The sequence below is a fragment of the Lontra canadensis genome, unplaced genomic scaffold (assembly GCF_010015895.1).
Source record: "Lontra canadensis isolate GAN:19392208 unplaced genomic scaffold, GSC_riverotter_1.0 scaffold119, whole genome shotgun sequence".
In the NCBI taxonomy this organism is placed as follows: domain Eukaryota; kingdom Metazoa; phylum Chordata; class Mammalia; order Carnivora; family Mustelidae; genus Lontra; species Lontra canadensis.
Genome location: NW_022631113.1, coordinates 2,776,584 through 2,791,793, shown reverse-complemented (window position 1 = coordinate 2,791,793; position 15,210 = coordinate 2,776,584). Strand labels below are relative to the sequence as shown.

General features: G+C 32.6%; 1 protein-coding gene across 1 annotated transcript in view; it reads right to left on the bottom strand.

Annotated features, from left to right (window-relative positions):
- KLHL1 (kelch like family member 1) overlaps positions 1–15,210 on the bottom strand; it is a 373,856-nt gene that overhangs the window by 202,883 nt on the left and 155,763 nt on the right. The window contains exon 4 of the mRNA XM_032841065.1: positions 1,415–1,611. Coding sequence (XP_032696956.1) covers positions 1,415–1,611 — 197 coding nt within the window. The remainder of the gene's footprint in view (positions 1–1,414; positions 1,612–15,210) is intronic.

Sequence of the window (15,210 nt, the reverse complement as noted above, 5' to 3'; positions counted from 1 at the left end):
TTGTTTCAATAATAACAATCAAATCATTAATAATGTTAATAACGAAAATAAGAAAAATGGGTAACATTTTATATAGGGTTTACTATATGTCAGAAACTAAATTAAATGTTTTTATAATGATTATTTCTAGGGTATGAAATATTGTATGAATTGTTATTACTCATTATTCTACTCTAGAAAGGAGATAACATGAAAAAAATCCCACATCACAAAATTCACACATTTAAAGTGTGCAATTCAAATGATTTTTGGTATCTCTATAAAGCTGTTAAAATACTTATTTATATATAGAAAAAATCAAAGAGACAAATATAAACAGGTTTAAATTATTTTTGGAGTATTTTGAGTGAATTCACTCCATTTAAGCCTGTCATTAAAATGGTACAGAAAGTAAGTTATTAAAAAAATAAAAATTGTAGATCATTTGGTTTATTTATCTAAATATTTTCACTTACTATAGAAGTTTCCAGGAGTTCTAAAATCAAATATTTACTCTACTAATAAAATACTTTATAATATATACTGTAAGTGTGATTTTTTCTTCCACAAATCATATAGGCAAAGCTATACCAAACATAATGTGCTATGATGAAAATGTATCAGTGAGCCCGGGCTGCTATAACAAAATATTACTGCCTGGGTAGCTTAAGGAACAGAAATTTCTTTCCCATATTCAGGAGATTGGGAAATGTAGGATGAAGGGGTAAACTGATTGGGGTCCCTGGTGAAGGCTCTCTTACTGGCTTGCAGATCGCCACCTTCTCACTGTGTCCTCACAAGGTGGAGAGAGATAAGAGGCAAACTCTCTGGTGTCTCTCTGTATAAGGGCACTAATTTCATCGTGAGGAACCCACCCTCAAGACCTCATCTAAACCTAATTGCAACCAAAAGCCCCCATCTCCACATACTAATACATTGTGGGTGAGACTTCAACACTGAATTTTGGTCAATAGAACTTATTCCATAGTAAAAAGGTTGTAAGAAAAAAAGGAAAAAGAGAAGGTTTTTTGTTTTTTTTTTTTTTTTGTGGAACAGACTGGTAGCTCTTTACTAGAAAGAAAAGAAACAAAAAATGGAAGCTGTGGAAGTAGATACAAAAAGAGAGATTTGTTGGGAGCAATAAGAAGGATTCATTTAAACAAGTCCTAAAATCTAAAACAGTCTATAATTGCTTTATGGCTTTGCTTACAATTTATAGGCAATGCAGATATAAAGTCCATTACGAACAGCCTATTTTTTTTTAACTTTGCTATTATAAAATACTACGTACCACATTGTGCCCCATAATAGAAATGTGCCAAGCTTGTAGAACTCATTTTGAACAGAAAGAAGTCATTCGATGCAATGACAGTAATTGTTTTAACCTCTGATAATACAGCTCTGCCTCTATGATTAAAATATTAAATCTCCTTACCATTGTGTAGCTGTGGGCTACTTTCATTAACTCAATGCACCCTTGAGCATCTGCGAAGGCTCGGATCCCCAAACAGTTGGATGGGTGCAACAGCTTCATGAGGAAATGGCAGCACACTTCCACTACTTGAGGAAGCTGAAGAAGGCACGCTGCAGCAAGAAGGTTTTCAATGGTGTCTTCCTTTAATTCCAAGCAACCTAAACAGTAGGCGAAGAGAATTACGAAACTCTGTTTAAACCATGTACCAAAACAAAAACAAAAACAAAAACAAACAAACAAAAACCCACGTACCACTGTATTATTTAAACATTAGGTCAATCTGCTAGAAATGACCTGAACCTAGACCCATAACCAAGATAAATATAACTTACTAAAGGCCAACAACTGTTTTAAGCATCTTGCATTTCTTACTTCATGTAATGTTCAAAATCATCTAGTATGTATGAAATATCTGTGTCCACTTCAGATTGTACTATGATTGTACTTTTTGTTGTGAATTAAGAAAAATAAAAGAGTAACAAGTAAGTTTCACAAGCTTCGGAGAGCAAAGGTTCACGAAGTTTTTGACAATACATTCATGTGTATATTAATACAAAACACCTATGTGTGGATAATGAATAAATGCATGAAGATACTTATATATACATATATAATACATGTATTGTAGATTGCTAATATTGTATTTAACTCATTGTACCCATGATTATAATTTTCTGTAATTTTTCTTTTGTCTTTCTTCCTTTCTTTCTTTCTTAATTCTCAGTTAATTAAAAAAAAAGAGTTCTTTAAGTGCTTCCTCTTTTATCTAACTACTGGAATAATTTACTAATGAATGGGCTATTTCTGTATGTTTGTAAAACATTCCCGTGAAGACTTCTGGGCTTAACTATTTGGGGTTAGGTTTTATTTAGCAATTCAACATATCTTTAATAGGTTTATTTACCGCTCAGATTTTCTATCTGTCACTCAGTATCGAATATTTCTAAGTCATACGGATGGCTTTTTCCATCTTAGTTTTTGTGGTACAGACTGCTACTCTTCACTAGAAATAGCTTCACTGGTTTTCCTGGACACAGGGTCAGGCCACATGTTAACATCATGATATGGGTCTGTGGACTATGAGTAGAGGGATGTGTGTTACTACCACACCAAGGCATCTGTGATATGAGTGTCCTTCATCCAAGCTCTCTTTCTCTTCTACCAGCAAAGTAAAGACGACATAAACCCCTGGTGGGTGGTCGATGCACAAAGAGTAAGGAAACTCGGTACCTGACTTCTAAACCAAGAGCTACTAGTTTCAAATAATGATACTCAATACTTAAGCTACTAACACTTAAATAATAAACTCCAGTACTCAAATATATTTTTACTTTTATTGTTTTATTGGTTGTATTGATTCTTGCAGTCCAATTTACTCTAAATTGTACAGTTTTAATTTTATTTTAATTAGTGTGTATATAAAATTATTGGAATTTTTTCATACCATGGATTTTTTATTTTTGCCTTCTGTCATCCTTATTTTGTTAAACTAACCTATTTTTCAGTGGATTGTTTAATCATTTCAGAGAATCAACTTTTATGAGTCTTATTAATGCATAATATAGAGTAATAGTAATGGACAGGAGTTTTTTAGAAAATTTATTTTTGTTAATTTTGCTCATAAATTATTGACCTTGCTAAATATGAAAATTCTGGGAAAGTATTGCCTATTTTTATGGAAATGGTTCTTCCTCCTTACCTTTGCTTTTTCATTTCTCTTAGAGACTATATCAAGTGCCATGTATTGGATCAAATAATTCCCTCCTCCATATCTATAATTTCTTTATGCATTCTATTCACTAATTCTCTCTCCAGTATATTTTATATTTTGTTTAAAGTTGATATGTTAAATTTTAGAAATATTTTATTTTTACTTCTAGAAGTTCTCTCCATAAGAACTATTTGTATTGAAATTTATAATATTTTCATATTTACCTTTAAACTCATAGATAATTTTTTTTGCTTTATCTTATATACTTTTTAACCTTGACTTACTAAAATTTTAAATAACTTTTAATAGTAAAAGTTCTACCAATGGGAATTATTCATTTTACAGAATTTTTAATTAATTCATAAACATCAATTTTTATTGCTGAGTTTTAATAATGTCATTCTTTTTCTTTGTTCATGGATTCATTTTATTTCTACTCTTCTGTCTTTATGTAACTTTACCACATTTAGTTTTTTTTTTTTTAAGATTTTCTTTATTTATTTGAGAGAGAAAGAGAGAATTTGAGCGGGGAGAGGGAGATTAGTAGGGAGCCTGACCTGGGGCTCAGTCCCAGGATACTGGGGTCATGACCTGAGTGCAAGGCAGATGGTTAACTGACTGAACCACTGAAGCGCCCCCACCACATTCTGTTTCAATTATTATTATCCCAAAATAAGTATCTGTGTTCTCCACTTAATAGCAAAATTTTGAGAACTTTGGATATCTTTCTGAGATAATAGTGTTTTCTTTTCCTACACTACAGTCTCTAATATTCAATAATGGTCATCAGTCTCTATATAAAAGGGATATTTTAATTCATTGGTGTATTTGGAAGATAGGCTATACAAATTTGAAAATCAAATGTAAAAGTATAGGAAAAATAATTAATCAACTTTCATTATTAATATGCTATCACCTAATTGAAATTTAAGAGTGTATCCTTGCTAGTTGGAAGATATTTTATAACTTTAAAATGTTACTACAATTTTTTTTGATTTCTACCTTTTTCATCAGTAGTATTTCTATAGCATGCTAGAAAAGTTGTCTACTTTCAAAAATTCATCTTTCAAGGACAGAATATTTATGAAGAAAGAACTTTATAAACAGAATGCCTTTATTTTTTTCCATGCCAAAGTTTTTATTCTGGATTTTTTTAACGTATAGTAATTTGCAAGAACAGTTCCAAAAATACCCATTTACTCTTTTACCTAATTTCACCAAGAGTTAACATTTTGCCATATCTTTCTGCACATGTGTGTTTATACTATAGCTGCTGAATTATTCAATTATTCCAAACATTATATTTCACCACTAATACTTCAGCATGTGTCTCTAAGAACAAAAGTATTCTCCTACTTAGCTACTATGTAATTTTTACACTTACAAAACTAATACAATAGTATTTGCTATGATGTAAATCTCCCCAAATGTCCAAATAATGTGCTTTATAGGTTTTATTTTTAAATTCAGGATCTAATCAAGACTCACATTATATTTGCTTCTTATGTCCCTTTGATCACCTTTAATTTATAACCGTTTTCCAACCATTTTGTCATTCATGACATTTATATTAGTGAAGAATCCAGATTAGTTATTTTGTAGAATTCCCCAGGTTGGATTAGTCATATTACTTCCCCATGATTACATTTAGTTGGGACCTTTTTTGGCAGGGACACCATATAGGTGATATGGTACCCTTTTTAGTGGTTTATACAGGGAGGTTCATGATGTGAGTAGATCTCATGGTTAATGGTGTTAAGTTTGGTACCCTATTTAAGGCAGTGTCTACTAGACTTCTTCATTTTAAAGATTTTTTTTCCTTTATAATTAGTAATCTGTTGGGTGGGGGATAACTTTGGGGGATAACATGACATTTGATGTCATGTTATCATGATAACATGACATTTCACCTAAAACTTAACATGTTTAATAGTTAAAGTGAATTATATTTTATTTATAAGTGTCACTGATAGAATAAGACAGCAAAGGAATCTAAAGCATGCTTCCAAGTGTAGCTAGGGATTTAATGAAGAAAAAAGCAGGTAAAGTGGAAACAAATTAAAAGGAACAGTGTAGTAGAACAAAATTAAATACTTTTTTTATTATATACTAATTTCCACTTAAATTAGCTACCTAAAGTTTAGTTTTAATATAAAAGTGGGACATTATCAATAATAAAAGTTAAAATAGTTACTTTTGAGCTTACAAGATTTTGATAAATGCACAAGGATCCTATTATTCAGTTATTATCAACTAGTAGAACATGGAGTAACATAGGTCAACTCAGCAGAGGAGACATTTGCCAGTGCAATTCTTGGAGGTGTTTATATTTCACATTATCATTCAATAATAATGTCAAATAAAATATTCATCTGAAGTTGAAATATTCACACAAGCTTGGATGATTTTAAGATAAATTATGTCAGTGCAGTTATTGATCTATATTTTAAGGTTTATGAATATTATAGTAGGCACCAGAATGAAGTATTCTACAGGTTACAGAAACCTGTATTTTATAGATTTTAAATGATTTATGAAATGTGTACCTAAACTTATAAGAATAAAAATATGAAATATAAAGGAGATAACATGAACACATTAAAATTTGTTATTTATAATTGATCATATGCATAACAACTTTTGATAATATTTATATCTTTTAAAATATTGTCATGATTTCAAACCTTCAGAGGAATTTTACCTAAAACTTCCAGTAAGACTGTCAAGAAGATGGTTACATGATTCCTAGCATGGATCTTGTGAAAATCAGATAAAAGAGATAAATACAGATGGTATACATTTTATAGATTTCATTTTATTTTGATTTCAGGACATTGGGAGAATAACTTCCTTTAATTTTAACTATTTTTTTCTGTTTTTTAAAGATGTATGTATGTATATATGTATGTATTTATTTATTTATTTGAAAGAGAATGCATGAGCAGGGGGGAGGGGCAGACGGAGACGGGAGAAACAGGCTCCCTGCTAAGCGGGGAGCCTGATACCTGATGCGGGACTGGATCCCAGGACTCTGGGACCATGACCTGCGCTTAAAGCAGATGCTTAAGTGACTGAGCCACCCAGGTGCCCCCAATTAACTGTTTTCGATAGCAATTGTGCAGAAAAAAAAAATTAACACAGTAGCCCTGACCTTCTATTTTTGAAAAGGCCTGCTTGTAAGATTTGCCCTTGACTGGCGTCTAAAAACTTAGATTTCAAAGAGGTTCCCACCATTAACTAATACAAATGGTTCATTCTACCTAAAGTGTTTGTATAAACAATACGGCCTATGTTGAACACCTGCTTTCCTTCGGGGATTCTTGAATTTTGGCACATGCTAAGCAGACGCTGCCTATGGGATCAGACCTCCATAAAAACCCAGGGCATTGAGTCTCTAATGAATCTCCCTGGTTGGCAACAATTCACATGCTTTGCCACATCTCATTGAAGAGGACATGAAGTGTGCCCAGTGTGATTGCACTTGGAATGGAGCTTTTGGAGGTTTGTGCCTTGTTTCTCTGGGGCTTCACACATTTCTCTTCCCTGACTCTGCACTGAATCCTTTTGCCATAATAAATCATAACCGTTGGTATGACTATGTGCTGAGTCCTGTGAGCCATCCTACTAAATCACTGAACTTGGGGAGATAGTCTTGGGATATCCCACCACAGCATTCTAATTAGAATTGCTGGAGTAGTAGGTGAAGTTGAAGATACACTGTGCCTATGGGCTGGAAAATGTAACATTGTTAACATTTCAGTTCACCCCAAATTAACCTATAGATTTATTATAATCATATTCAAAATCCCAGCAGACATTTTGTAGAAATTACAGAAATGATTCTAACATTCATATACAAATGCCATGGATGGCCTAGAATAACCAAAACAATTTTGAAAAAGAACAAAGTAATAATGCTACCAGATTTTAAGACTTATTACAAAGCTACAGTAATTAAAACTGGGACTTGTCTGAATATATGCAGATCAATGGAAAAAATAGACTCCAGAATTAGAACCACCCATATATTAATAACTAGCTTTTGCAAAGACACTAGACAATTTAATTGAGAAAGGATAGTCTTTGGAAAAATGGTGCTGGTACAATCAGATACCCACAGGCAGAAACTTGTATTTTAATCCATACCCCACACATTTTATAAAGTTTACTCAGAAATGGTAATTCAGTGAAGAAACTTAAACCTCTTTAAATACTGGTAGTGAAGCAATTGGCTTTCTGAATGCAAACTGTTTAATTTGGACCCTGCCTCACACTTTATACAAAAATTAATTCAAAGTGAATAGTAAACTTCAATGCAAAATATAAAACTATAAAATATTTGAAGGTAATCAGTGTGACTTTGGGTTTTACAATGAGTTTCTAGATATCTACTCATCTTATTATTGTAATCTATGTTTATATAAGAGATTGATTTTATTTGAAAATGTGATGACTAATATATTAACAATAACAGATTATCTAGTTCTAATTAATTCAACAAGTGAAAAACTATTCATTTTTTTAAAAAACTAAAAATAGTTCTTTAAAAAACTATTCATTTTTATAATTACAGATGTACACTATGTATAATCACACTGCACAATAGTATCCATCCACAGAGCATCCCATAAAGCATAGTATATTCATAAATCAAATAGAATACAACATCAATCATCTAGTGATCAATGCACCAGATCTACATTATCAATATGGATTAATCTAACAACAATGAAGTTTAGGGAAAAAAGAGACTTGTACAAATATATATGGAGTAATTTTCATATATATATGTATATATGAAAATTACTCCATATATATATATATATTTATATATATATATACACACACACACACATAGTGACAGAGCAATTTTGTGTAGGTAGAAATATGTATGGTAATAATAAATCCCAAAATCAGTGTAGTGATCTTATCTCTTCATAAGGAAGAAATGCATCCATCATGACAAAGTTTTGTTTTTATTCATATTTTATTTCTTAGGTGAGAAGAAAGATGCCCAGCTTCCCATTAAAATATTCTCAGTAACTTTTATCAGTTTGAAATGTTGTATAGTAAATATGGCAAATCGTATGTCCCTTCACATTTAGCGTTACACATGACTACTATTTGGACAGGTGAGTATGATCTAAGATTGATATCCTTGTCGGTCAGAACCTGAGTCAAGTTCTGGAAAGCAGACTTAGATACCCTTCCAGAGGAATATATTTGTGTTCAAATTGAGGGCAGTGGGTACACAAGAGGACTTTGATGTAAGATAGAGCAGGCAGGATAAAAGGCGTATATGGCCATAAATCATGCCTTTCTTTACACGTTTGCCCTTCAGAAATACTCTCATATACTACAGCCGTGGGAAATACCAGGGAGAAAGGAAAAGTGGAAAACCTGAGGCAAACAGGGCCATGAGAGGCATGCTCCCTGCTGTGTTTGAGTTCTATTTGAGACCATCATGTCATTAAGCCAGGGCAAGCCTGTTTCATCAATCTGACCCCTTGTTGGTAGATAGTTATATTGCTGACAGACAACTGAGCACCAATACATGATTGAGCTTTGTTCTAAAATAGCAGAAAAAATTCTCAGCCAAGTCTAGCCCACTGACAGGCCACAAACTTATAAACAAAAACATCATTGTTGTTTTAAGACATTAGCCTTGGGGCAAAAATTTTGGGGACAAGCAACTGTTATCCACAGAAGCTAACTTATAGAATACAAAACAATGAATGTGATGCGCTAATGGGAGAAAAAAGATTATTCAGGATGGATCATAGCCCTAAATGTAAAAATGTAAAAACTAAAACTATTAATCTTCTATAAGAAAATAGAAAAATTTTGTGACCTTAAGTTAAAGATTTCCTAGAGAAGACATCAAAAACATAATCCATAAGAAAAAATTGTTAAATTAGACTTCATAAAAATCACTGCAAAGGACAATATTAAAGGGACAAAAAGATAAACCACAGACCAGGAAAAAAAAATGTTTGCAAAATCATGCCTAATAAAGTACTTGCATCCAGAATACATAAAGAGGTCTCAAACTTAATAAGAAGAAAAAAAAAATTTAATGGGCAAGTGATCTAAACAGATGTTCCATAAAAGAAGATACATGGATGAAAAATGCTCAACATTATTAATATTCAGGTGGATGGAAACTAAAAGCACAGTGAAATACCACTACACCTGCATTAGCACTGCTGGTGGAAATGTGAAATTGTATATCCATTTTGGGAAACAGTTTTGCAATTTCACCTCTCATATGACACAGCATTTCATTCCTAAGTACTAACTCAAGAAAAATAAAACAATACATTGATATAAAGCCTTGCATATGAATGTTTATAGTAGACTTATTTTGTAATAGTCAAACACTGGAAACAACCCAAATGTTCATTAACAAGTGAGTAGATGAACAAACTATGGTACAGTGATTCCCTTTATCTGTGGGGGATATTTTCCAAGACCTCCAGGGGATGCCTGAAACCATGGATAATACTTAACCCTCTACACACTGTTTTTCCTATACATACATACCTATGATAAAGTTTAATGCATAAACTAGGCACAGTAAGTGATTAAAAAAATAACCAATAACACAATAGAACAGTTATAACCATATACTGTAATAAAGATGGTGTGAATGTGGTCTCTCTCTTAAAATAACTTGTGCTGTATACACCATTCTTTTACTGATGATGTAAGATAATAAATGCCTATGTAATGAGATGAAGTGGGGTGAATGAGGCAGGCATTGTGACCTAACATGACCTTATTGCTGGCCTTCTGACATCATGTCCGAAGGAGGATCATCTGGCTTGGATAACTGAAACTGTTGAAAACAAAACTGTAAATAACGAGGGCTACAATGAAATACTACCTATACAAAGGAAAGAACTGTTGATATATGCAACATCATGGTTAAGTATGCTGAGTGCAAAATACTTACACTGAGTGAAACAAACCAAACCAAAAAAATAACTAAATAAATAAATAAACCTTATGACGCAGCTTAATTAAAATTCTTAAACATTTACACTATTATGGCATAAATCAGATCATCAGTACCTGAGTATGGAGTAGGAGCAAGGAGGATAAACGAGATGGATCAGAAAGTGGGTGATGAATATATTCATTACTCTGATTATGGCAAGGGTTTTATGAGTGTATACATATGTCAAAAAGTCAAAGTGTACACCTTATATATATGCAGTTTATTGTATATCAATTATTCATCAATAAAGCTTTTAATAGAATATTTAAATGTCAGCAAAGATGAGTTGGGTGGACTAGTACCTTTATTGTCCGAAGGCTTTAACTCAAACTTTACTAGCAAAATCACAAAGATAGTACATTATAATTTAAAGAAATTGTGTGCTATTTTTTTCTTACAGTTAACAATATATAGAACACATTATAGTTATGGCAAGTTCATATATGCTATGAAATTTCATATATGCCCTATATTTCAAATGCTACTGCTTAAAATACCTGATCAACATATTGTCAAAATAATCTTATAAATGTAAACCTAACATATAAAATGGTGTGTGGGTGTTTGTGCATGCTAGTACATTTGTCTTCCCAGATCAACACTTGAAAAGTGATTCAGAGATGTTAGGTCTGGGTAACAAGCCAGAGGATATGTAAGTTATTTGTCTGTAAAAACAAAGGGTCCAAGTTCAAATACTGAATCTAGCATTATACATCATAATAATTTAGATCATATTTTAGCAGGCACTTCCTCCTTTTCTTTAAAAAAAAAGAGGAAAAGGAGAAAATTTTTGAATTTTCACAGGTTATCTATAGACTAATTTTTTCAAGTTACCTATGGTAACTCTGGATGCAAATCTGGAAGATACAAGCATTGTGTGTTTCAGAGTAAAAATACTCTATTTTTTTCAACTTGGAATATAACCAATGAAAAGACCCTTTGTAAAAAGTCAGAAGGCACAAATGGAGTTTTAGTGAGTGTTGAGCTTGAGTGCATACAAACTGAGCTACGTCATGCATTTTATATATATATATATATATATATATATATAATTTTTTCTATGTATATAGAACCTGGCTATTTCTCTGACAGTCTTTTATGGTAAAAAGGCAAAAATCTACCAAACATTTTATTTAAAATTGAACCTAAAAAGAAAACATGAATACTCTTAATGAAAAAAATATTTCTACACATTCATTCAAAGTTAACTTTTAAGGCATAATATTCACAAATGTTAGATGTATGAACAGGGTAAGTCTACATATTTTTACTTTGGGTTCCATAGAAAATTAGCTTAAAAATATGAGATACCTACATGAAACTTCAGATAGCTAAGGAGCCTGTGACTAGAATAACTGAAAGCCCTGAGAAAATTTTCTTAAATAATAAGGAAATAGCTATAATCTCTTTTGACAAGTGCAGAAGATAGTTGTCTCCAGAAAAAAAATAATTGAAAGACTCAACACATCATCAGAAAGCAACCATCTTCTCAAATGCCTTATTGTTTCCCTCATAGCTGCCATAGTTTCAAGCTTCGCATTCAGACAGGAAAACACCTCTGAAAGAGAAACTATTCCTTCCTCCATGTCTCTCTTGAATCAGTGAAGAAATCTTTACTAAAGTTTCCCAGAAATATTTCTTCTATGTTGCCTTGACAAAAACTGTATCACATGGCCATGCCTCACTCAATAACTACCAATGAGCTAAAGCCCCAATAATTGATTTGACCCTATATGAATTAGATTGATAGAATTAGATAGAATTAGATTCAACTTTGGGAATCAAAAGGGAATGCCTTTTGAATATGGTACTTCCAAGTACATGCTACATGTATGTACAGTCCCACTGTAAGTAAATGCTAACACTACTGAGTATTCCAAATATGTATCAGTAGACTTAAAGTGATTTTCTAGAAGAGAATATGCTTAAATTTACACTGTATTGAAATGAAAATATGTAAAATAGGATGGAGAGGAAAAAGTGAAGATAATAGAAGAATGTGAATTTATTTTGTAATTTTAATGGAAAAGTGGTATCCTATTACCAACTGTTCTGTATAACCATATTTTACTATAAAGTCAGTTACATTAAAAAATTGCATTTTACTAGATAATTACAAAAATTGCCTATAAAATCCATAAAGTAAATTAAATTATCTATCTATCTATCCATCTATCATCTATTTATCTCTATCTTCAATGGAAAGAAAGAGAAATAATATCATTACCCCACTAGAATTGAAATAATATTAAAAATTAATATTTAAGTACATAAAATTTTTTAAAATAAACTTCTTTAAAAATATTTTAAATTTGTAAAAAACTTGAATAGATAGTACTGAGGCTTCTTGTATATATATATATGTATATATATATATATATATACATATATATATAACCTATTTCCCTAGTTACTAAAATTTTACGTTAGTATGATACAAATGTTAAATTAATGAACATATTATTATCAATTAAATCCATACTTTACTCTCATTTACTTATTTATTTTTTTATCTATTCCCCTTTTTCTGTTTCAGGATCCCATGCAGGATACTATATTTCATTTAGTCTTTGTCTTCTTAGGATCCTCTTCGTTGTGATAATTTCTCAGACTTTTCTTGTTTTTGATGACTGACAGTTCTGAGGAGTTATGATTAAGTATTTTGTTTCTGTTTTTATTTTTTTAAGATTTTATTTATTTAACAGGCAGAGATCACAAGTAGGCAGAGAGGCAGGCAGAGAGAGAAGGAGAAGCAGGCTCCCTGCTGATCAGAAAGCCAGATTCGGGGCTCCATCCCAGGACCCTGAGATCATGACCTGAGCCGAAGGCAGAGGCTTAACCCACTGAGCCACCCAGGTGCCCCTGGTTAAGTATTTTGTAGAATATCCCTCAATTGAGATTCATCTAATTATGATTACACTGGAATATGGGTTTTGGTCTCATCACATCATATCAAGAGTACATACTGATGTGGGAAAGAAAAGCAGAAGAAAAATTATTAAATTTCCTTACTACCTACAGCCCATAGACAAGTCCTTGAAACAGGCAGAGTGACATTTCTCTAGGGACTCAGATGACTTGATGTTGACAGATTGCTTAGGGCAAAAGGCAATCCTAGTCAGACCTCTCATCCCCACCCTAGGATCCTATAGTCTACTTTAACATATACAATTTTTTTTTTGGAAACTTCAGTTATCTCTACTCTCAAGATACATGTTGGCAGTCATCCCCGAACCATATGGCTCACCGATATACATCTGAAGGGTCTCATGACTAAGGTTTTATTAGACGGTAATAAATGACCCTTACCCAACAATAGCTAGCCCCCTCAAGGTCCTGAAAACCTTGCTTCTGAAATTGCTTTGAGACTTATGCTATCCCTAACCCCATCCCAACTTGAAAGTATGTAATGGGCCACTCCTCATGACCCCAGGCAGCTCTTTCTGCCCACAGGTCCTGTCCCTGAGCTTTAATAAAATCACCTTTTTGCAACTAAGATGTCTCAAGAATTCTTTCTTGGTCATCAGCTTCCAAAATTAACGTCTTTCCTGCATCACATACACTCAACATGCTTATCATTATTGATGTTAACTTTGATTACTAGAGGCGGCTTTTAGGCAACCAACTTGAAAAATGGAAAACTGAGTTAGTTAAAGGGTCCACAGTGACCTCAGGGTTGAATACAAGCAGGCCTATTAGGTGACCACCTCAAAACATCTATAAGCCCTACATGAACAATGAGTATCTTATACCCAGATACAGATACCAAAAAGGAAACTTCCATATGTTCCCATACCTCCCCACCTTTCCTTTTTTAACTACAATCCCCCACCACTGCCTCCAGGCAGAAAGTTGCTTCCTTGCAGTTCTGCCTGCTGCTCCCTTACAGTATATTCAGTAAACTTCTTAAAAAAAAATTATTATTATTATTATTATTCAGTAAATGTCTATCTCTTTTGTTCTGTGTTGGGTGAATTCTTTCACCACCTGTGCCTCTGGCCTCCACACAGTCAGGTCACCCCACAGTAGAGATAGTGTTTATCAGGTTTCTCTACTGTAAAATTATCCTTTTGTCTCCTTTTCCATACTATGATTTCTGGGAGGAGGACCCTATGCATAATGACACTTAACGAATGGGCCATTATGCTCTATTTCCTTGAGGGAAAATTAATTACATAAATGATGTGAAGTTCTGCATGAGAGACTTGTATTTTCCCCGTTATTTATTTACTTAATAATTTATTTATAGCAACAAATTCCTGCATTTTTTGAGTGTTTTGAAAAAGGCAGGAGAGTTAAGAAAGTTTTGGTTTACATCATTTTATTATTTTTAGTAGGCTTACATGTCTTTTTAACAGTTACCAAAAGAAAGTGATTTTTACTGCACTTTGGACTATTGCTATCATTAAATTATTCCTTATTCTAATATGCACCACATTATTGACTTCCTTGTCCCTCTCTCCACCTCTCATCTGGAAGAAAATCCTGGTTGCAAACTAGCTTTAGAAAACAGAATGACAGGCTATGCCTGGAAAATCCTATCAACTTAGAGCTTATTAATAAACAATGTCTTCTATGGATTTCAGCCATAAGAAAAGCATGCTTTATGTTTTTCAAGCACTACATATATCTCAGAGTTTAAGGGCTCACTTTTAGAAAAGTCAGGGAAATACCTATGCAAGGGCCAGTGAAAAGGTAGTTGTGATCATAAAGCCCATCATTTTTCTAATTCTACCTGCACACCTTTTTCTTTAAAAAGCCCAGTGGGTATCAGGTTAGAACTAAAAATTTCAGTAGTTCTCATTTACCTAAATTGTTTTAAATCTAGTATTCTCACATATCTATCATTTGGAAAAGAACAAGAAATTGTTTGCTGAGAATAATCTTGACTTTTTCTGAATAATCCCTTGACCCACATCCATACATAGGCGTTCAACTTACTTGACTTTAACCATCAAGTGGACCCCTTGTTTTCAGTATATCATAGCTTATAATTCTGTCCTTAATAAACTACATAGACTTTTTTCTACTCCCACTACTTGCTCT